The sequence below is a fragment of the Patiria miniata genome, unplaced genomic scaffold (assembly GCF_015706575.1).
Source record: "Patiria miniata isolate m_02_andy unplaced genomic scaffold, ASM1570657v1 HiC_scaffold_3, whole genome shotgun sequence".
NCBI classification, from domain to species: Eukaryota; Metazoa; Echinodermata; class Asteroidea; order Valvatida; family Asterinidae; genus Patiria; species Patiria miniata.
Genome location: NW_024037069.1, coordinates 25,213,389 through 25,231,352, shown reverse-complemented (window position 1 = coordinate 25,231,352; position 17,964 = coordinate 25,213,389). Strand labels below are relative to the sequence as shown.

The 17,964-nt window shown below is 39.2% G+C and overlaps 1 protein-coding gene across 1 annotated transcript in view; it reads left to right on the top strand.

Annotated features, from left to right (window-relative positions):
- Positions 1 to 17,964, top strand: part of LOC119737051 (A disintegrin and metalloproteinase with thrombospondin motifs 18-like) — an 83,005-nt gene that overhangs the window by 25,544 nt on the left and 39,497 nt on the right. The window contains exon 5 of the mRNA XM_038211124.1: positions 10,918 to 11,126. Within this exon, the coding sequence (XP_038067052.1) occupies positions 10,918 to 11,126 (209 nt within the window). The remainder of the gene's footprint in view (positions 1 to 10,917; positions 11,127 to 17,964) is intronic.

Sequence of the window (17,964 nt, the reverse complement as noted above, 5' to 3'; positions counted from 1 at the left end):
AATATAATCACTTATTCCCTTTTTTTTTAAAGGGGGTGGGGGGGGGGGTATATAAAGGCCCTGTAGCTTTAAAAGCTAGACTGATTGTATTTTGAGCTTCGTTATTGTATACAATGTAGCTGCCAATGATGCTTGCATTGTAACTTGTAAACAACTTTGTCGTCCATTGGCTGTTTTGTGTTTTCTTGCTTTTTTTGTTTATCATATATTGTTTAAAGCTGCTCTACCCATGCTCGCCAACCTATTCAATTTTTTTCCAAACGAAATAAATGTTCAAGGGACTTTTGTTCTGTTTTTGACATTTTCTACTGTTTAAAAAACTCTTTAAATTTGGTTTGTTTGATGTGCCTGAATTTGAGTCGCAAAAAATTCAAACTTTGTAAAGTAATTCTTCTGTAAACATGGGTAAATGTTGGACCGGGGTCCAAAACAGAGATTTGGATAGCATGAAAGGCCGTTGAGTGTTTAATTTAACCCTCTGGAAATGTAAGGGCAGACACAGGTATTGCTTGAATGAACCAATGGGCACTTTGTATGATAGGATGGAGTGGGTGGTATAGAACATGTATGTTTTTGTCCCATGGTGTCACAATAAATACCCTCTTCACACATACAGGTATACACACAATCTTTTTCCTTTTCACTTCACTTTACCTTATTTGTGGCGCAGCTTCATGTTTGCCGAGACCACACACGAGCCCATTTTCAGTGGACGGGGGAAAATCCAGGGGTAAAATAACATCGTGAGGACACTCAGAAGTGCCTAGAACTTCGGTCGAAGGTTTTGCCAGCAATCAATTTCTTCCACATAGAGTTGTCACTACAGAGGACCTGCAAGTGTTGCTTTTATGTGTCTCATTTTGATTTGAATAGCCTACATGTACTTTCGCTTTTTGATTACTATTTAAAAAAAAAAAGCATACAATTCTAGTACACTCAGTTGTGTATATTGGATTAAATTTGCAGGGGTGGGTGTGGGGGTGGGTGGGGTCTTTGGGGGAGGGGGAAATGGGAGGATGGGGGAGGGTGGCATTTTCTGAAGGGGTCAGTTAATTAATGGATTTTTACCAATTAAAAGTTAATGTTGTCTTTCCCCAATTTCCGGGGGGGGGGGGGGGAGCATGTGCCTTTGGGAGATGTCCCTCCTGAGTTATGCTTCTGCGTACACGTCAAATTACATTACGAGCTTTATTGAAAAGATTAGGTCATACTCTTTTCAGGCATGCAGCCTTTCATCAGTTTTGTTGATTTCCTCATTTTTTACTTCACACTTAGGCCAATGCCATTACAGATTTGAAAAACACTGTATAAATTCTTGTCAAGTTTGGAGTTTTCCCCTTATTTTGTTGGCTACTTTCCAGTTGTATGCCTTTGTTTTGTTTGTTATGTGGTGAACGTATTTGTGTTTGGAGTTGGAGGTTGCTTAATTTGAAGAAAATTCAAACTGAGATCTGCCATTGGTTTTTTTAATTGGTTTATCCGAATTCCGAATGCACTTGGGTAAGGCCCTGCCTAAGAATTACCCCTTTTGCTGCGCTTGGTAAGACTGCAGGCTAAGAAAGCTGTTGAAGTAAAATTGGGTCCTCAATCATTGTCAAGACCTTGGGGCCCAGGTCAGGGTTACCTTCAACATGTAAAAGACCAAGGATACCAATCATGTAGAGGACTTCTGGGAACCTCAGGATTCCTGCCATTAAGTTTCTTGTTCAGGAAAAGCCTGTTTAAAGCTACATGCATTTTTTTTGGGGGGGGGAGGGGGGGGGGGGGCAAATTTACATTTTTTGGTGAGGTTCCTTGCAATGCATTTCTTGTCCTCAATTAATTTGTACCTTTGCATTCTTCATTCAATGTTCCCCTAAACTTTCCTCATTTGTTAATCATTTGATACTGCTGAAGAATCTCAACATATATAAAAAAAAAACCAACAATTGTCCAAGTCAGTTGGAAAATAAGCAGTAACTTTTTAAAGTGTTTTTCTGCCAGTCTTTGGTACTTACTTTGTTTACTTTAGGATACGTGTAACAGTATTCTGTTTAATCATGGAGGAATAAAAACACATCCTCCATGGTTTCATTAACTTCTTTAAGTTTTACTGTTTAATTAACCAATATTTTATGTACGTAAACAAGTCTCGAAGGGAAGAATTTTTATTTTCAAATTGTAATATATTAAAGTTTTGGCCAAATGCGGCAGTAAAAAGTTTGAGATCTGCACTTGGGCCGTAAAAAAAACCCTGGTAGATCGGGTTACTGTAAACACACAATTCTTGTTTGGCCTTAGATATCTACACAAGAACGATTACCTCGTGGATTTATGCGCTTAGTTGACCTGACCAAATATTTAGTGACATGATGACCGGGTTTTTGTGATCTATGACTTTGAATTGATCTCAGATTCTTGCTATTTGCTCTGGAGATATGAAAGGCTAAAAGCATGCCCATCTAGTTTCAGCTGCATGGCAAAAACTTGAGGTAGTCTCTTTTGAGCCGTTTTCTAAACAAACGACAAGATATCTCTATTACTAGAGGTGTTTACATAGGGATTCATTGGATCTGTGGGATTTGTAAATGACTTGCTGATAACCTAACAACAAGATATAGTCCAGTGCAGGATTGGAGTTAGTCTTGGTTCAAGATTGACAAAGTTCTTAGTTCTTAGAAGGTGCTTGCTGATACACCATTTAAAGGGAATATACAACATTTGCAAACATCGAAAAATAAAACTACCAAGTTTTTGCGAAATACCTTAATAGGATGTTGGTAAATGACAGTCTAAAGCATCCTGTAAAATTATGGCACCTGGTATACTGTCATTTTCAAGAAAAGTGGTATTTTTGTATCAATTTCCAACGCTGATCGGCCGATCAGCGTTGGAAACAACTGCCTTTTTTTTCAAATACTGGCCCCAATTGACCATTGTACTTGTTTGCAATCGATTACAAACCTATGAACGGGTACGAGCCAGCTAGACTGGTTCCCTGACCTTACAATTCCCAAATGTATGTAAACTGCTCTGTTTCTTCTTATATGGAGTCAGGGAACCAGACTACAGGAAAATGATCGTTTTTCTTGGTTTTTATAGCATTTTCGAACCCAAAACCTCCAAAAAGTCAGTGTAACTATATTTGCTTTATATTTCCAACCCCCCAATTCCATCCATTTCTGAAAATTACAGCAAAAGCAAATGATGTATATTCCCTTTAAAGTGACGATTAACTTGAAATTACTTACATAATCCCCGTAATCTAGTCTTAGGTTCCAGACTGGATTTGGATTTTATTCCCCTAATACGGCCGGCCCCTGACATACGCGGTAAAGCCCCGCGGCTGTGGTAGAGGCCGCTATCAACAAGATGAACCAAATCCAGTCTTGGAAACTTCGGCAGCGCTACCCGGAAAATTATGAGCATACTCAACGCGCGTTGTGTTGACTGAATACTTGAGATTGAGTAGAAAATATTGATATTTTGACAAGCAGCGTGACATGAGTCTGTAAGAAATGTACAAATATTTGCAAAAGGACTCAACTGCAGGCTGAGTCCAAGTCCTTGTGCAAGTACCGGTAGGCGCTACAAGTCCTTGTACAAGTACATGTTGGCGCTACTTGGACAATTTTGGCAGACAATTTACTCAGTTTACACCACCCAAAAGCTCAAGTACTCTTGACTTGTTTATGGCGAATCACATGTACACTGTACTCTATAAAAGACTGTACAGCTGCTTTCTGTTAAGTTCATCCATTGTTGGGGGAGGGGGAAGCAGTAGGTATGGAGGTTTCGGGTCAGAGGGATGTTGGAAATTTTTTCGGCCCTGTTTTATTTTTTAAAAATGGTTAAAAGGGGGGATGGTATTACCAGGCATGACATTTTTTTAGACTTAAGTCTGAATTCAGACTTCTTGAATCTCAGAGAAAGAGATTTTCAGTGTAGAATGAAAATATATGAATCTTTCAGACTAAGCTTTCATCCAATTTTAAGATTGGTTTGGAATTGACAATCTCATCCTCGGGTATTACTAATTTATGGTTGTGATGAGGTGGCGCTTTCCATTCCTTAAAAAAAAATATGCCAAAATGTTGTAGGAGGGGGTGGGGTGCAAGGCCCCTTGTCCCCTTCCCCTCAATATGCTGGAAGGGGGAGGGGGGAGGAGCTAGCTAGCCCCAACTTTGTAAAAATCGGAATGCAAGTAAACGCCAACTCTGGAGCTACACCTAACACCTGAGTCAGGGCTTCAGTAAAAAAAACTGCCAAGTTGATTTGGGCTTCTAAACTAATCAGTCTGGAGAGCTTACAAAGTCAACAAACTACTGCAGTTCATTCAAGGTCACATTTATTTGCCAACAGCCAGGGCATCATTTTCCAATGTACAATGTTTTCAATTAAAAAACGACTGTGCTACTAGCCAAAAAGTCATGAAGCCCCAGGCCTTTTTTTTCTTTTGGCGGGTTGGACTTAAACAAGATGTTGTCAAGAGCATTACTGCAAACTTCCATCACCACCCTGCCACTGTAGGAGTCTGGAGGGCTTCAACTCAGCTGTCAATGGCACCAGACTATTATTGTTCAAACTGTGTAAGAGCTTTCTTTGCTTCATTGTACACCTGTGATGTACTTGTCTCCAAAATAAGTGGCCTGTGGTCCCCCTTTTTTTAGGAGGGAAGGGGTGGGGTGGTGGGAGGGGAAGGGATTTTACTAGACTGGCAAGTTGTTGAAAGACTGTCTGAGAGCAGTTTGTGCCCAGAAGCTCTTGTTTGGAAATACATGTACCACGCTCTAAATCACTAGTTGGTGATTTATCAAAATAATGTCTTGGGCCAGTGGGAAACTGACCTTCTGTGAAACCTTCTTGAAGCATTGTATCCTTCCTATTTGTTATTTCTAAACATTTTGTTTATTTTTGCAAAGGTGTTAGTCCTTTTATCCCAGTGGCTCATAGAAGTTACTTTTCAAGGAGGCTATTATGGGCACTTCCTCCAGGCAGTGAGCAGTCCACAACAATGAAGCTAGTTATATTGCTAGACATGCCTCCTCCTATTTGGTCTCCCCACAGCTGTTGGGATGTGATCAACACATACCTACCTAGGAAAATCTCAGACTTTACATCCATTTCTACAAACAGTCCTTTAGAGTCATGAATTAGAAAGAAAAGGCAGTAGACCGATGGCAACGTGATCGAGAGATGGCAGAATGATCTACTGATATCGCAGTGCGATCGATCAATAGTGCAACAAGATCAGGCAATAGTGCAGATCCACTTTGTTTCCACAAATCCACTTTCAGGGCCACAAAACTCTCCCTTAATTTAAGAGAAAAAGTTATACAGGATACAAATCATGATTTGGCCGGCGTGGACAATTTCGGGCCTATTTACTGGTTGTCACCCTCATTGTCAAAATGGACAGACCCGGCCAAGTTTCCCAAAATGACTTATTTAATGATCAACAGTATATGCCTGCTGGTACTTCTTTTAGACTCGAAAGTTTATGGAAAAAAATAGTATAATAAAAAAAATTGTCTCTAGGCAAGTGTCACCATTGGCTTCACCTCCGCTATAGCGCTACCATCCCTCAAAAAAAAACAAGGCAATAAAACGCTGTGGACCACATCACAGTCAACAACAATCAAATAATGTAACCATTGGTCCATCACTTATCATTGTGAAGAACATGTACCAACTGTGACTAGGTCGGAAAAAACTCTGAATCAGCTACCGGTATTTTGACGGATCAGTTCCCCCTTATCAATTCTTTTGGCCTCGGAAATATATGGGACAAGGGAAAAGAATCAAACTTCAGTTTTGGAATTTTATGCTTGAAACTACACGTACTTTTCAATAGATCCGAGACCCATGCAGTCTTGGCTGTGGTATTCTTTATTGTAAACATCATAATTGGAACTTCGTCCAGCCGGAAAAACACCGAACCGTGGAAACTGAAACTTACGCCCCCCTCTCGGTTTGAATTAAAGAATTTGTTTTGCACCGACAGCCAGGGACAGATTCAGTTCATAGGGTTTACAAACTTGGGCAAGTGTGTTTGCGCATATTTATTGCCCACGATACTTAAAGTGCGTTGACTTAATACTGGCTTGTATGACTTGTTACACTTTTGGGATTTACAAATATGCAAACATTGGTTTTAATTTACAACACAAATTTTAATCACTCCTTAATTCTTTAGGAATTTGGTTTTTAGAGTTTGGAATGCATGCAAGTTAACGGGAGATAATGATATACATGTAAAGCCAATGTTATTGACACTAGACATTTTTTATAAACCAAAGTATTGAGGCATGTGGCTTAGTGGTTGGTGGGGTTTGTGACTCATGATCAGAGGGTCAGGGGTTTGAATCCAGCTGCTGGTCGTATGTTGTGTCCTTGGGCAAGCCACTTTACCCCAACTTGCCTCTTTCCACTGGGTACCAACATAAGCTGGGGAGTAACCTGCGATGGACTTACATCCAATCCAGGAGGAATAGAAATATTCTCAGTTGTTTCACGCCCTGGAAACCAGAGTTATTAAATGCCCGCCTAAGGAGCCATATAGGCCCATTACAGACTTAAAGGGAATATACAACATTTGCAAACATCGAAAAATAAAACTACCAAGTTTTTGCGAAATACCTTAACAGAATGTTGGTAAATGACAGTCTAAAGCATCCTGTAAAATTATGGCACCTGGTATACTGTCATTTTCAAGAAAAGTGGCATTTTTGCATCAATTTCCAACGCTGATCGGCCGATCAGCGTTGGAAACAACTGGCTTTTTTCAAATACTGGCCCCAATTGACCATTGCACTTGTTTGCAATCGATTACAAACCTATGAACGGGTACGAGCCAGCTAGACTGGTTCCCTGACCTTACAATTCCCCAATGTATGTAAAGTGCTCTGTTTCTTCTTATATGGAGTCAGGGAACCAGACTACAGGAAAATGATCGTTTTTCTTGGTTTCTATAGCATTTTCGAACCCAAAACCTCCAAAAAGTCAGTGTAACTATATTTGCTTTATATTTCCAACCCCCCAATTCCATCCATTTCTGAAAATTACAGCAAAAGCAAATGATGTATATTCCCTTTAACTTTGTTTTTCATACTCTAAACAAGACCCAGGTAAAATTTCTTGGAATTGCCCAAATAGAGTTATCAAGAAGTTATGTAACCACAGTAAAGATCATGCTTACGTCAAATGAAGAGTTTGTTTGAAATAGTAATTGCAACAACAAAATCTCCAGAAATTACAGGTTCGCACTGGAAAAGTGGACATTTTTGTGCTTGTTGTGAAAATTCGGCCAAGTGGCAACTTTTCTAACTTTTTGCTTACCATTATATTAGGGAGTGCCGGGAAACTGGCCCTCAGTTCATAGCGATGGGTTTTCGCCGCCATAGCTTTGAGATAATCACCCTATACAGACCTATATGAAGTAGTATAACCCAGGCCATGGAGACAACCGGTCAATAATCGAAGTATTTGGTATTTAAACTATGCACTATACACCAGACATGTTGACGCTTCATACCAAGTAGTTCTGTTTTCCTTGTTCAAGTGCCAACACTTTATAAAGCACTTTATGCTTGGGCCGGGCCTTATGTTCCTAGATAGGTTATCTACCCCGCAAATCAGTGTCTATACACAAATGATTTATATAATATCCTTAAAAGTCGTTTGTATAACAGTGCGGACGGGCTAATATTGTCATATTATTAGTTTTAATCCTTTAGTTCAATATTGGCTGTCTTCTATCAGAACTTTGATGTTGCCGCAAAACGTGTAAAACGTTTTATGTCATTACGGTGGACGAGGTACAGTTAAGTTGGATCTGGGTCATTTTAAAAATGTGGGGTCAACTTGTTTTCCTTTTTTTCCTTCTCTTCCAAGAGTGGTTTTGTAGACTACCATCCAACAAGTAAAACAAACAATTGTTTGAAGTCACGTTAAAGGGAATGTACATCATTGGCTTTTGCTGTAATTGTCAGAAATGAACTATTTGAGGGGTTAGTATTATATATCAAATGTTGTTACACTGACATGTTTGAAGTTTTGTGTTCGAAAATGCTGCAAAAACAAGAAAAACCAAAAATGTTCAAGAAGTCTGGTTCCCCGACTCCACTAAAGATGAAATGGATCAATTTATAGATGCCGGAAAATTGTAAGGTAAGGGAACCAGTCTAGCTGGTCTGCACTCGTTCATGAACATGTAACCAATAGCAAACAAAGTTTGGACTGAAAGAAAATGGTAAATTTGGAGCAGTAGTTGAAAAATTGTTAGGTTTTTCCAACAGTGGTCGGCCGACCACCGTTGGAAATTTATACAAAAATACCACTTTTCTTGAAAATGACTTCACACTAGGTGCCATAATTTTACAGGATGCTTTAGACTGTCATTTACCAACATCCTAGTAAGGTATTTCGTAAAAATTTGGTAGTTTTGTTTTTCGATGTTTGCAAATGTTGTATATTCCCTTTAAATGGTGCTTGAATGTGCAAATCACAAAGATATTAAGAGACCTCCATGTAACGGGGGCAGGACAGTGTCACACTTTGAACCTCAAATTTATTGAATGACCCATCTGCCTTTGTATAGGTTTGTAGAAACAGGAAAATAATATTACCGTTGGAAATTAATACAAAATATTCATAAGTCACCCCCTCAGACTAAATGATATTAATTCAGTGTGTAATTATGTGTCTTATTCTTATTCCTTGCATGGAGACCACCTGATTCTTCAAAACCAAAACTTAAGATGAAACTATGGTGTGTTCTTGATGATTGGAAAAAATTGGTGTTTTTTCCTGCTGTAAGCCACTAGGAATGACTCAGTTAGCCTACAGCTACTGTACTAATTCAAAAGAATGAAGACATCATTTTATTCCCAGTGGAGGGAGGGGTGTGTTGTTTTTAAAAATGTGTTTTTGCCCTGAAGTCTTTTATCTCTTCATGAGACTGAACATTCTCCAGTCTGGTCTTGTGCCTCGCATGCGAAATGCAATTTTTTTTCTTTAATCCTTCGAACAAACAATAACTTCAAAGTCTACATGAATCAGGCATTTTGATTGACTTTAGGATGGGATTTTTTAAAAATATGCTGAATATTCTGAAAATTCTCCAGTGGCCTTGTGCCTCGCATGTGAAATGATATTCCAGAAGAACTCAGAAACCAAAATATTCTTTAATCCTTCGAACAATAACTTCAAAGTCTACATGAATCAGGCATTTTGATTGACTTTAGGATGGGATTTTTTAAAAATATGTTTTTGCTGAACATTCTGAAAATTCTCCAGTGGCCTTGTGCCTCGCATGTGAAATGATATTCCAGAAGAACTCAGAATCCAAAATATTCTTTAATCCTTCGAACAATAACTTCAAAGTCTACATGAATCAGGCATTTTGATTGACTTTTGGATGGGATTTTTAAAAAATATGTTTTTGCTGAACATTCTGAACATTCTCCAGTGGCCTTGTGCCTCGCATGTGAAATGATATTCCAGAAGAACTCAGAATCCAAAATATTCTTTGATCATTCGAACTAAAAATTCAAAGTCTTAGGCCTGCATCAATCAGGCATTTTGATTGACTTTTGATGGAAGACATCAAAAGTTGACTCTAGATAGATGCAAATTCTTGCTAGATTGGGTTCTGTTTACAAGCAGAAAACTATGAACTGTCTCCTCCAGGCTCCAACATATGGAGAAAACATTTCTGACCTCTAGCCCTGTGACTTTTTTTCTAGTTTCAACCCCCAAAATAGATTTTGTTTATATTGCTATTTTTCTAACAATACAAATGTTAACCACTTGTGGCTGAGAAATCAAACAAACAGATCTTACTTCAAAATATATGGAATATCTACATTACAAAATATTTTTTTATTACATCCTGACAGTAATTCAGGTGTACGTTTTTTGTGCATTTATGAGTGTAATATACATGAAGCCAAAATAATAGCATATTTTCAGAGGGTTTAAAACATCAAAAATGGAGCAAAGTAGCCTTTTCCATTTAAATAAAAATACAAATCTAAAGGAGAAAAAAAAATTGAATGCGCTGATTGCTGAAAAGCACGGTAGAACAGCTTTAACTGACGACCCTACACACTAGGTGATGTGTCACCACAGTATTTTGATTAGCATTAAATCCTGAAGACGCATCAGGGATTTGTAAGATAAATTACTTCCTGAGAAAACAGGTCACAGTCCCCAAGTGCATCAAGCAGGAAGTCATCAACCACTTCTAAGTATTTGAGAACATTCTTTTCTTGAATTAGGATTTGTCCTGCAATGATGTTATTCATATGAGCAGTGCTGTCAGAAGTGTTTGTATTCATTATTAAAGGTATACTTTTGTCCGAAAGTCGACAAAATTTAGTGTTTGATATTGGTTGCTAGCCATATTTCAAAGGTCTGTATAACAGAAAATATAGTGTCTTTTATTAACATTCACAAAACCACCCATGTTTGTTTTACATACTCTATGTGGACATTCCTTTGTTTTTGTGTAATTAAGAAAACTTGGTACAAAAAATAACTTTACTTAAACTGTGAAAACTCTTTCAACCCCAAATTTGTTTTTTGATTTCCTTGAATGTTTCTCTTCATTCTGCGATGGATAACCCTAACCCGAAAATGCCTCTAAACCTGTTTTCCAGAGAGGGCGAAACGTTATGTGGACAGGGCTTAGTCCACATAACGTCAACACAACCTGCATTATGTGGACATCTTTTGTTCACAAGTCCACATAGTGACTGTAAGACAAACTCAACACAACATCACTGTGCATTTGGCCATTTGCTGTAAACATCTTTCAAGTGTTTTCTTATTCAGACTAAGTGCAGTATTTCTTCCTTTAATATTTACAGAATCATATTTACAAAAAATATGTTTAAAAAGGTAAAATTGCTCACTTTCACTTTTTGAACCCCACAGTTCAGCCACATGTTCCGGAGGAACCAGTCATTTTTGCAGATGAGTTCGATTTACCACGGCATTCAACCGAAAGTAGACCCAAGCGCGCCATTGAGGGCAACATCCACAGAAACCGCTTTGTGGAAACGCTGGTGGTCGTGGACAAGAAGATGATTCGCAGCCATGGAGAAGAGAAGATCACATCTTACGTCCTGACAATACTGAATATGGTGAGTATGAAGTTAAATTCAGCGAAACTTGAACAAAATTGTCTTTTAATAGGTTTAGGCTGTTGTTAACTGAACCCAATTAATTCCCTTGCAGACAGCCAGCAAACTTGCCAAATAGTCTACCGTAAATTCTTCATTGCAAGTTTAACCCTCTGCACAGCGTTACAATTTTACAGAGCCAACCTGGTCACTGGAAAAGTTGATTTTCAGTTTAAAATCTCTGACAAGTCCCGAGAGGACGGTCACTGCAACATTAAAAACTAGAAAGCACTCAGAGAGCGCAAACCTCCGCCAAGGCTAAACAATTCCACGCCATATAATCAGTACACCCAAAAGAAATATTCCCATAAATGGTGAAGAATCCAATTAAAACCTGGGGGGGGGGGGGGGGCTCAGCCTATGGTAATCAGGAAGTTTTTTGCAAACAGTAAGCACAGCCGTGAAATTGGGCCGTTGTGATTTCTAAGTTGTACATTGTACCTGTGAAGAAAAAAAAACAAGCAAATCTTTGGTAGTCTTGATGGAGTTCATGTTTGGACACAAGAGGTCTTTGCGCTATATTCACATGACTATTAATCCATCATAGCATTGACCTGGCGCCCAAATGGCTCACAGGGGTCAGCGCTTGACTCTAAAAGCCACTAAAACAAAACTTGTAACTTGATTCCACCGCTGAACCACTCCAAAACTCTTCAATGTTATCAGCTTTTAATGCATTGGGGGAAAAAAAGTGGGCCGGTAGGACATCTTAGATGCTTTCTATGAAAACAAGCAGATGTTTTCAGCAAAATGTTTTTGAGAAAACGGGTATTGAAATGTGACATCTAGTAAAAGTGGGTCGGGTTACAGAAAAGCAAAGCTTTAAAATATTCAATACTTTTGTATTGAAAGACCAAGAACTCAACTTGATTTGCAGTTTTGCAAAGATTTCTGCAGGGTGGTTGATTCTTCAAACCATGAGTTCAAATCAGTTGAGCTGTGATGCGTTTGTGTCCTTGGGCAAGACTCTTTGTCATGAATCTCTTCTCTCAACCAAGGAGTAAAATGGCTGGGTACAGTTCGAAAAACGTTTGAATCAGCCAGCTGCGCCATAATGGCAGTATCAATCTGAATTTCTTCCTAGGGAGCTGAGCTGATCTTATGAATATTTTAAAGGGGTCACTAGGGAAGGGGGTAATGATAATGTAGCACCTTGGGTGCCAATATTGGTGGGATATATGCCCTATTTAAAAATCACTGTTGGTATTTTTTATGGTCTCAAGGTCTCATCCAGTGTCAAAAGTTGAAGTTGCAGCTTAAAGTCATATTTCTACCCACTGCGATTTTATTCCCTAATAAATAGGTCAGACGGGGTCATCAATTGGGATACAAATCCATTAGTGTCACGCAGGTCCATCAGCATGTATCTGGGCTACTGAGCATAAGTACGTACATCACTGCAGAGAGCCTTATTTCAAGATAGCAGGAATTCTTGCGTACAGTCAGCATTCAGTATTTCCCATATATAATGACCAGTTTAGTCGGAAGTCGCCGGATGATTGCCAGCAGTTTATTTGTAATTTATGAGGGCCAGGTTGCAAGTCCCAAAGAACAACAGGTGCAGTTGAACTTGGGTTATTTGCTGACATAAATCGCCCGAGGTCGGCTCTGTCCATGACCAGTTGGAAAAAAGTTTGAAAACAGATGCTGCCGAGGAAGCCATTTTAATCAATCAAATTGAAGACAGGTTTGCAAATGCTTTCTTGGACTTCAGGCATGAAAAGTAGATGGCAAGGTGTGACCACTCACTAGGGCTGTATTGACCGAGTCACTGGTGTAAACTCAAGTGTACTCCTGAGCGAATATGAGCAGCTGGAGCATGACCCATGAGTACGTGTGAGTACTTGAGAGTATACTCTTGCACTTGACAAGTCACGCTTAAAATCATGTGATTTCAAGATGGCAGAAGGGTATAAACACTGCATATTTTTCCAATTTAATAACCTTTTCTCATTTATTCTTGTTTTTAAAATTTACTTTTGCATTATTTATTTGCAAAATTTGATAGATAAGTGAAAATCTGAAACTGTATTCTCTTATTTCTACATTTAAAACTAAGTTTTGAACGAAAAGCAACCATTACACAATAACCATTCAAGCGATTTGACCCGAGTGCTATGTGGACACAATGTTTTTCTCATACTCATTCATACTCGTACTCAGTACAATGTCTCATACTCTGCTCATAAAAATGTTCTCCCGCTGGACTTTTTGATTTTTTTTAGGTACATATGCAAGAGAAGATACTTTTTCTACTGTTTGGTTGACTATCCAAAATCGCCATGTTGGACCCGGTCCAAAACAAGGATTTCTTGAACCACTTTCTTGCTAGCAATTCTAACACTGCTCTCTTACTGGTAAACTCAAACCATAGTCGAGACCACGGTTGAAAGGCTAGTACCTACCGGTAGTACCCAGGTAGAAAATCTAAAATGTGCAGCCGACCCATGTTTGATTGGAACCACCTACGATGGTCCCGTGTTGATTTCAACTAGGGGTAGGCGAGACGATAGAGTGAAAAGGCTTATACATGACATAAGATACTGTGCAGTATTCCAGTGAAAGAGATCATATAATATTCTGGTTTCTTTTGTTAAAAGTATTTAGGTTTTTCTTCCCAAAAAGTTGCTCTGTTTCCCATCATTTACATATAGTTGACAGAGATATGCATTACAATGTCAACTTGTTTGGGGTTGGGTTTTGTTCTGGGTGGATGAAACTGGCTCTGTTACAGGTTAGTGCACTCTCCTCATGATACTGTGTCACCGAAATTGAAATGAACTCCCTTACTGCCTTAAAGTAATCACTTTGTTATAAAAACAGCCCCAAAGATACACCGTTGTAATGGTTAACACTAACATTGGTAGGAAAAACAGCCCTAAATCACTCTTTTAATGGTTTTACACTGACAGATTGATGCATATCGTTGGTCATTTGGTGTCTTTTTTTGAAGGAATTTGGAAAATTACATATAAACAGGGTGGCTCCCCTCCCCCCCCCCCCCCCCCAATAAATGGAAGGGTGTCCTTCAGCTACACTGAGACTCAAACAACCTATATAAATGCATGGGGAATTCTGTTAAAAGAAAAATGATATCAAGATGGCCTGATACGGTCCAGTACTTTTTTTCAGAGCCCATCTTGTAAAATAAAGTCTGGAGTAATTTTGTCCCGATGAATTACTAAACCGCGCCTGCAAATTTGACGTAATTGGATAGAGGGATTAATTGTTAAGGAAATATTAGATACCTATTTGAAATAATTGCTATACATGTAAATACGAACATGAAAGATGTGTGCTTCACGTAATAGGCGATTCTGGACCGAATCGGGAGATCTTGGCATTATTTTTCTACCAAAAAGATTCTCCATCCAATGGTACAGATGGTTTGAATCTCAAGGTACCGGTACATAGTTGTAAAAATGTAGCTCATGCTTGTTGAAATGTTCTCATGAAATAAAAATTGTCTTGTACTCGTACTCATACACATTTATGGGAAGGTAACGTACTTGTACGCGTACTCGTAGTCGTACTCATGGCAAAATACTCGTACATACTCGTGAATATGTACTCGACTACAACACTGCTCATTGGGTAAATTTGTGCAAAATGTCTTTGCTTTCATGGTAAAAGCATGGATTGGTATTCTAACATGTCTGTTTTTAGTGCAGAATTCTGCGGTTAGCAGCGCCAAGAACATTCCTCCCAGTTGATTTTTAAAATCCATAAGCCATGTGCTCCTGCTAGCTAGGTGCGATGACATCTTAATGCTCTGGTTAATGATGTACGGTTGACATGGACCATTTTGACAAGTTGCAGCACATTGGCAGTCCATTTACACAATAATGGACCTGACCCTTGAGGCCCTTGTGAGAGGGAATCAACTCTCCGCTACCCTGGCTCCACTAACACTCTTGACTTTGGTAAAGCGTGGATTAAGTCTGCTCTAATGCCTTGAAGGGTTTGGCTATGGCCTGGAGACAAAATTTACTTTTTACATTCCAAGTTATCAAGTCCCGGGTCGGGCTGGGGCAGCGCTCTGTCTGTTAAGCTTCAATTTGTTTTGGAGTTTTCCTTGTGGTGTGAGCACAGGCCAATTCTATGGCGTTGCTATGCACTCAATTTTCTTCTAACAGCACATGTACCTTCTACAAGCACCGTGGTCCCACGGCTATGGTGCTTGACTGATGTGTGATAGTACAGGGTTCGAATTCTGACGAGGAACACATTGCCTGTGTTCATGGGCAAGACACTTTACTACAATTGCCTCTCTCCGCCCAAGAGTATAAATGGGTAGCAGATTGCCCTATCTTCACTTTGAGCAAGGTTTTATCTCTTCAAGTGTGTTTCCAGGTAATTGCCAATATTCCTACGTGCCTTTTAAGGTTTTTAAAATCTTTTTGCAAAGCTTTGATCACCGTTTGATCAAATTACCTTAAAAAAATTGGAAAAAATTCAATGAGGAAGCACTGCCAGCTGGCTTTGGCAGGCCGGATGATCTGTCGACAAACCCAACACTTATTCATTTCCAAGCTGGTGGCATGTATGTCTGTTTGATCTTTTAAGCAATCCCGTCGCCTTTCCAAACCTGAACAGAGGCGCCTTGGGCAAACCTGATAGCGGAAGTCAACCAATTACAGAGATAATACCATTTAATGATGACAGATTAGCATGGCGGCATGCTTTTATAGAGAGCAAGAATTTGAATTTTATAGACAAAGTCTATCATAAAATGTTTTGTTTGGTAACACACGGAAGCTCTGTTGTGAAGACACAAAAGCTATTCAAAACTGAATGGTCATCTTTTAGTGTTTGACAAGCCCCATAAATGAGTCTCAAATACTGGACTTCCTCAATACTCAGAGCCACACTACAATGCATGCTAAATTTCCTGAAAATTTGTACATTTATTTCTCGAATTTGAAATCTGAGCATGAATAAAGATTTAGCTGCTTTTTTCCAACATGCCAAAGTCCAGTGTTTGTAATTCATACTTGGATTTTGCCCTTCGTCAATATGTGTATTTTCCAAAGCTTTGTAGTCTGTGATTTTTGAGAGCTTTTAAGACAGAAATCTTAAAGACAGAAGTGTTCTCAAGCGGGATTTGAACACATGACCTCCTGCTTACTAGTGCATGCCTTCCACTGAGCTTACCAGGGTCAGCTTGCGGAAGCAAATTCTAAAATTTCTGGTTCACAAAAAGGTCAGCTGAAACGAACAAATTCCCACTGAACACCTTGGCTTTCCCCCTGACCAGAAACACTTAATGTTTGTCCTTGTGACTACCCATCACATTACCGGTAGCTATGACTCATTCATGTTCATTCACCGTCATGGGACATACCTGGATATGTGGCTCTTCGACTAACAATCCCAGGGTAACAACTTAATGACTCCCACTTGACAGATGCATTGTTTCCTGATAACAAGCAGGTCTCGAAGGAAATGAGCTCATTGTAGCTGCACATTGTAGGCACAGATCTTTCCTTATTGCATTTCCTCAGCTACCTACCTTCACTTAAAATTACTGTGACTTGCAGTACCTTAAGTGACCAGATGTTTTATCAGAGTCACATGTGAAATGGTAAAAGCAGAATGCAAAGTCTCTAGACCATAGTGGAAGGAACCCCCCCCCCCCCATAAAAAAGCCTGGTCTGTAGCAGGGAGTCTATCACAAGTCCCTGCAAGTCCATCACAAGTCCTCCAGTCCCAATTCACCTGGCAAGCTATTCAAATGAGCTTTGGCAAAGGCATTCCTTTGTTTATGGTTCATCCACTGTTACTTGGGACTGAACTTGTGAATGAACTTATGATTTACTTGTGACTGGACTTAAGATGACTTGACTGCATCCTTGCTTGGTAGGACCCTCTGTTAGCAGAGAGGGAATTGATTTTCACACCCCGTGAGACACAATTAAAATTTGGTTTGCATGGAAAGGTTTATCACACTATGTGTCTCTCAGGTGCACCGTAAGTGGTAGGCACACGTTTGACATGCACTATATCGTGATACATTAGGCCACACTTGGTCCATGAAAGAGCATTTCTGAGGCTTTCTGGCAAAATGAGACAGAACTGAGAGAAGAGTTCGAAATGAAGGTTTGCGGGTATTAGGAAAGAGAAAAAAAATTGTCCCTGCAATACTGTTTGTTGCACTTTAATCCGTTGACAAGTTATAGCAGTAGAAAGTTCATGTATCGACACATAAAAAAGGGAACCACTGAGAAAAGGCCTTTATAGTTTCAAGTTTTGTAGGCGAGAAAATGAAAGATTCCTTGAAAACACTGTTATTCCACAATTGTTGTGCTATATATTTTCAAAATATGTGTAGTAGATGTATCAAAGATTACAAACATCAATAAATCTGAAAATTGAAAAAAAAATCACCCCATTTGGCTTTTTACATTTTTCTCCACTACAGCCTGTGTATTGCCAGAACGCCTCACATTTGTCTGTGTGTAGGTCATTGGAAAATGGTAACATTTTATAGAATCCTTCATTTGTAAAGTTGATATTCCACGACAGTGATTCTTCCGAAGTTAATGAGATTGAAAGTAAGTTTCAAGTCAGACTTGTGCCGGCTAGCAATGCTAGCAGCTTTTTTGGTCCTTGGTGACCACTCACAAAAGTGTATGACATATGGCGACAACGATTAATAAGGCACTGGATTTAAAGGCATTATCTTTGACTCGGTCCTGACTCAAAATTCACAACAGGTTGAATCGCAAGGCAGGAAATCTACAATAAATCCAAGCCTTGGTTTTAATTCCCGGACATCATCTGAACAGGTTTGCAATTA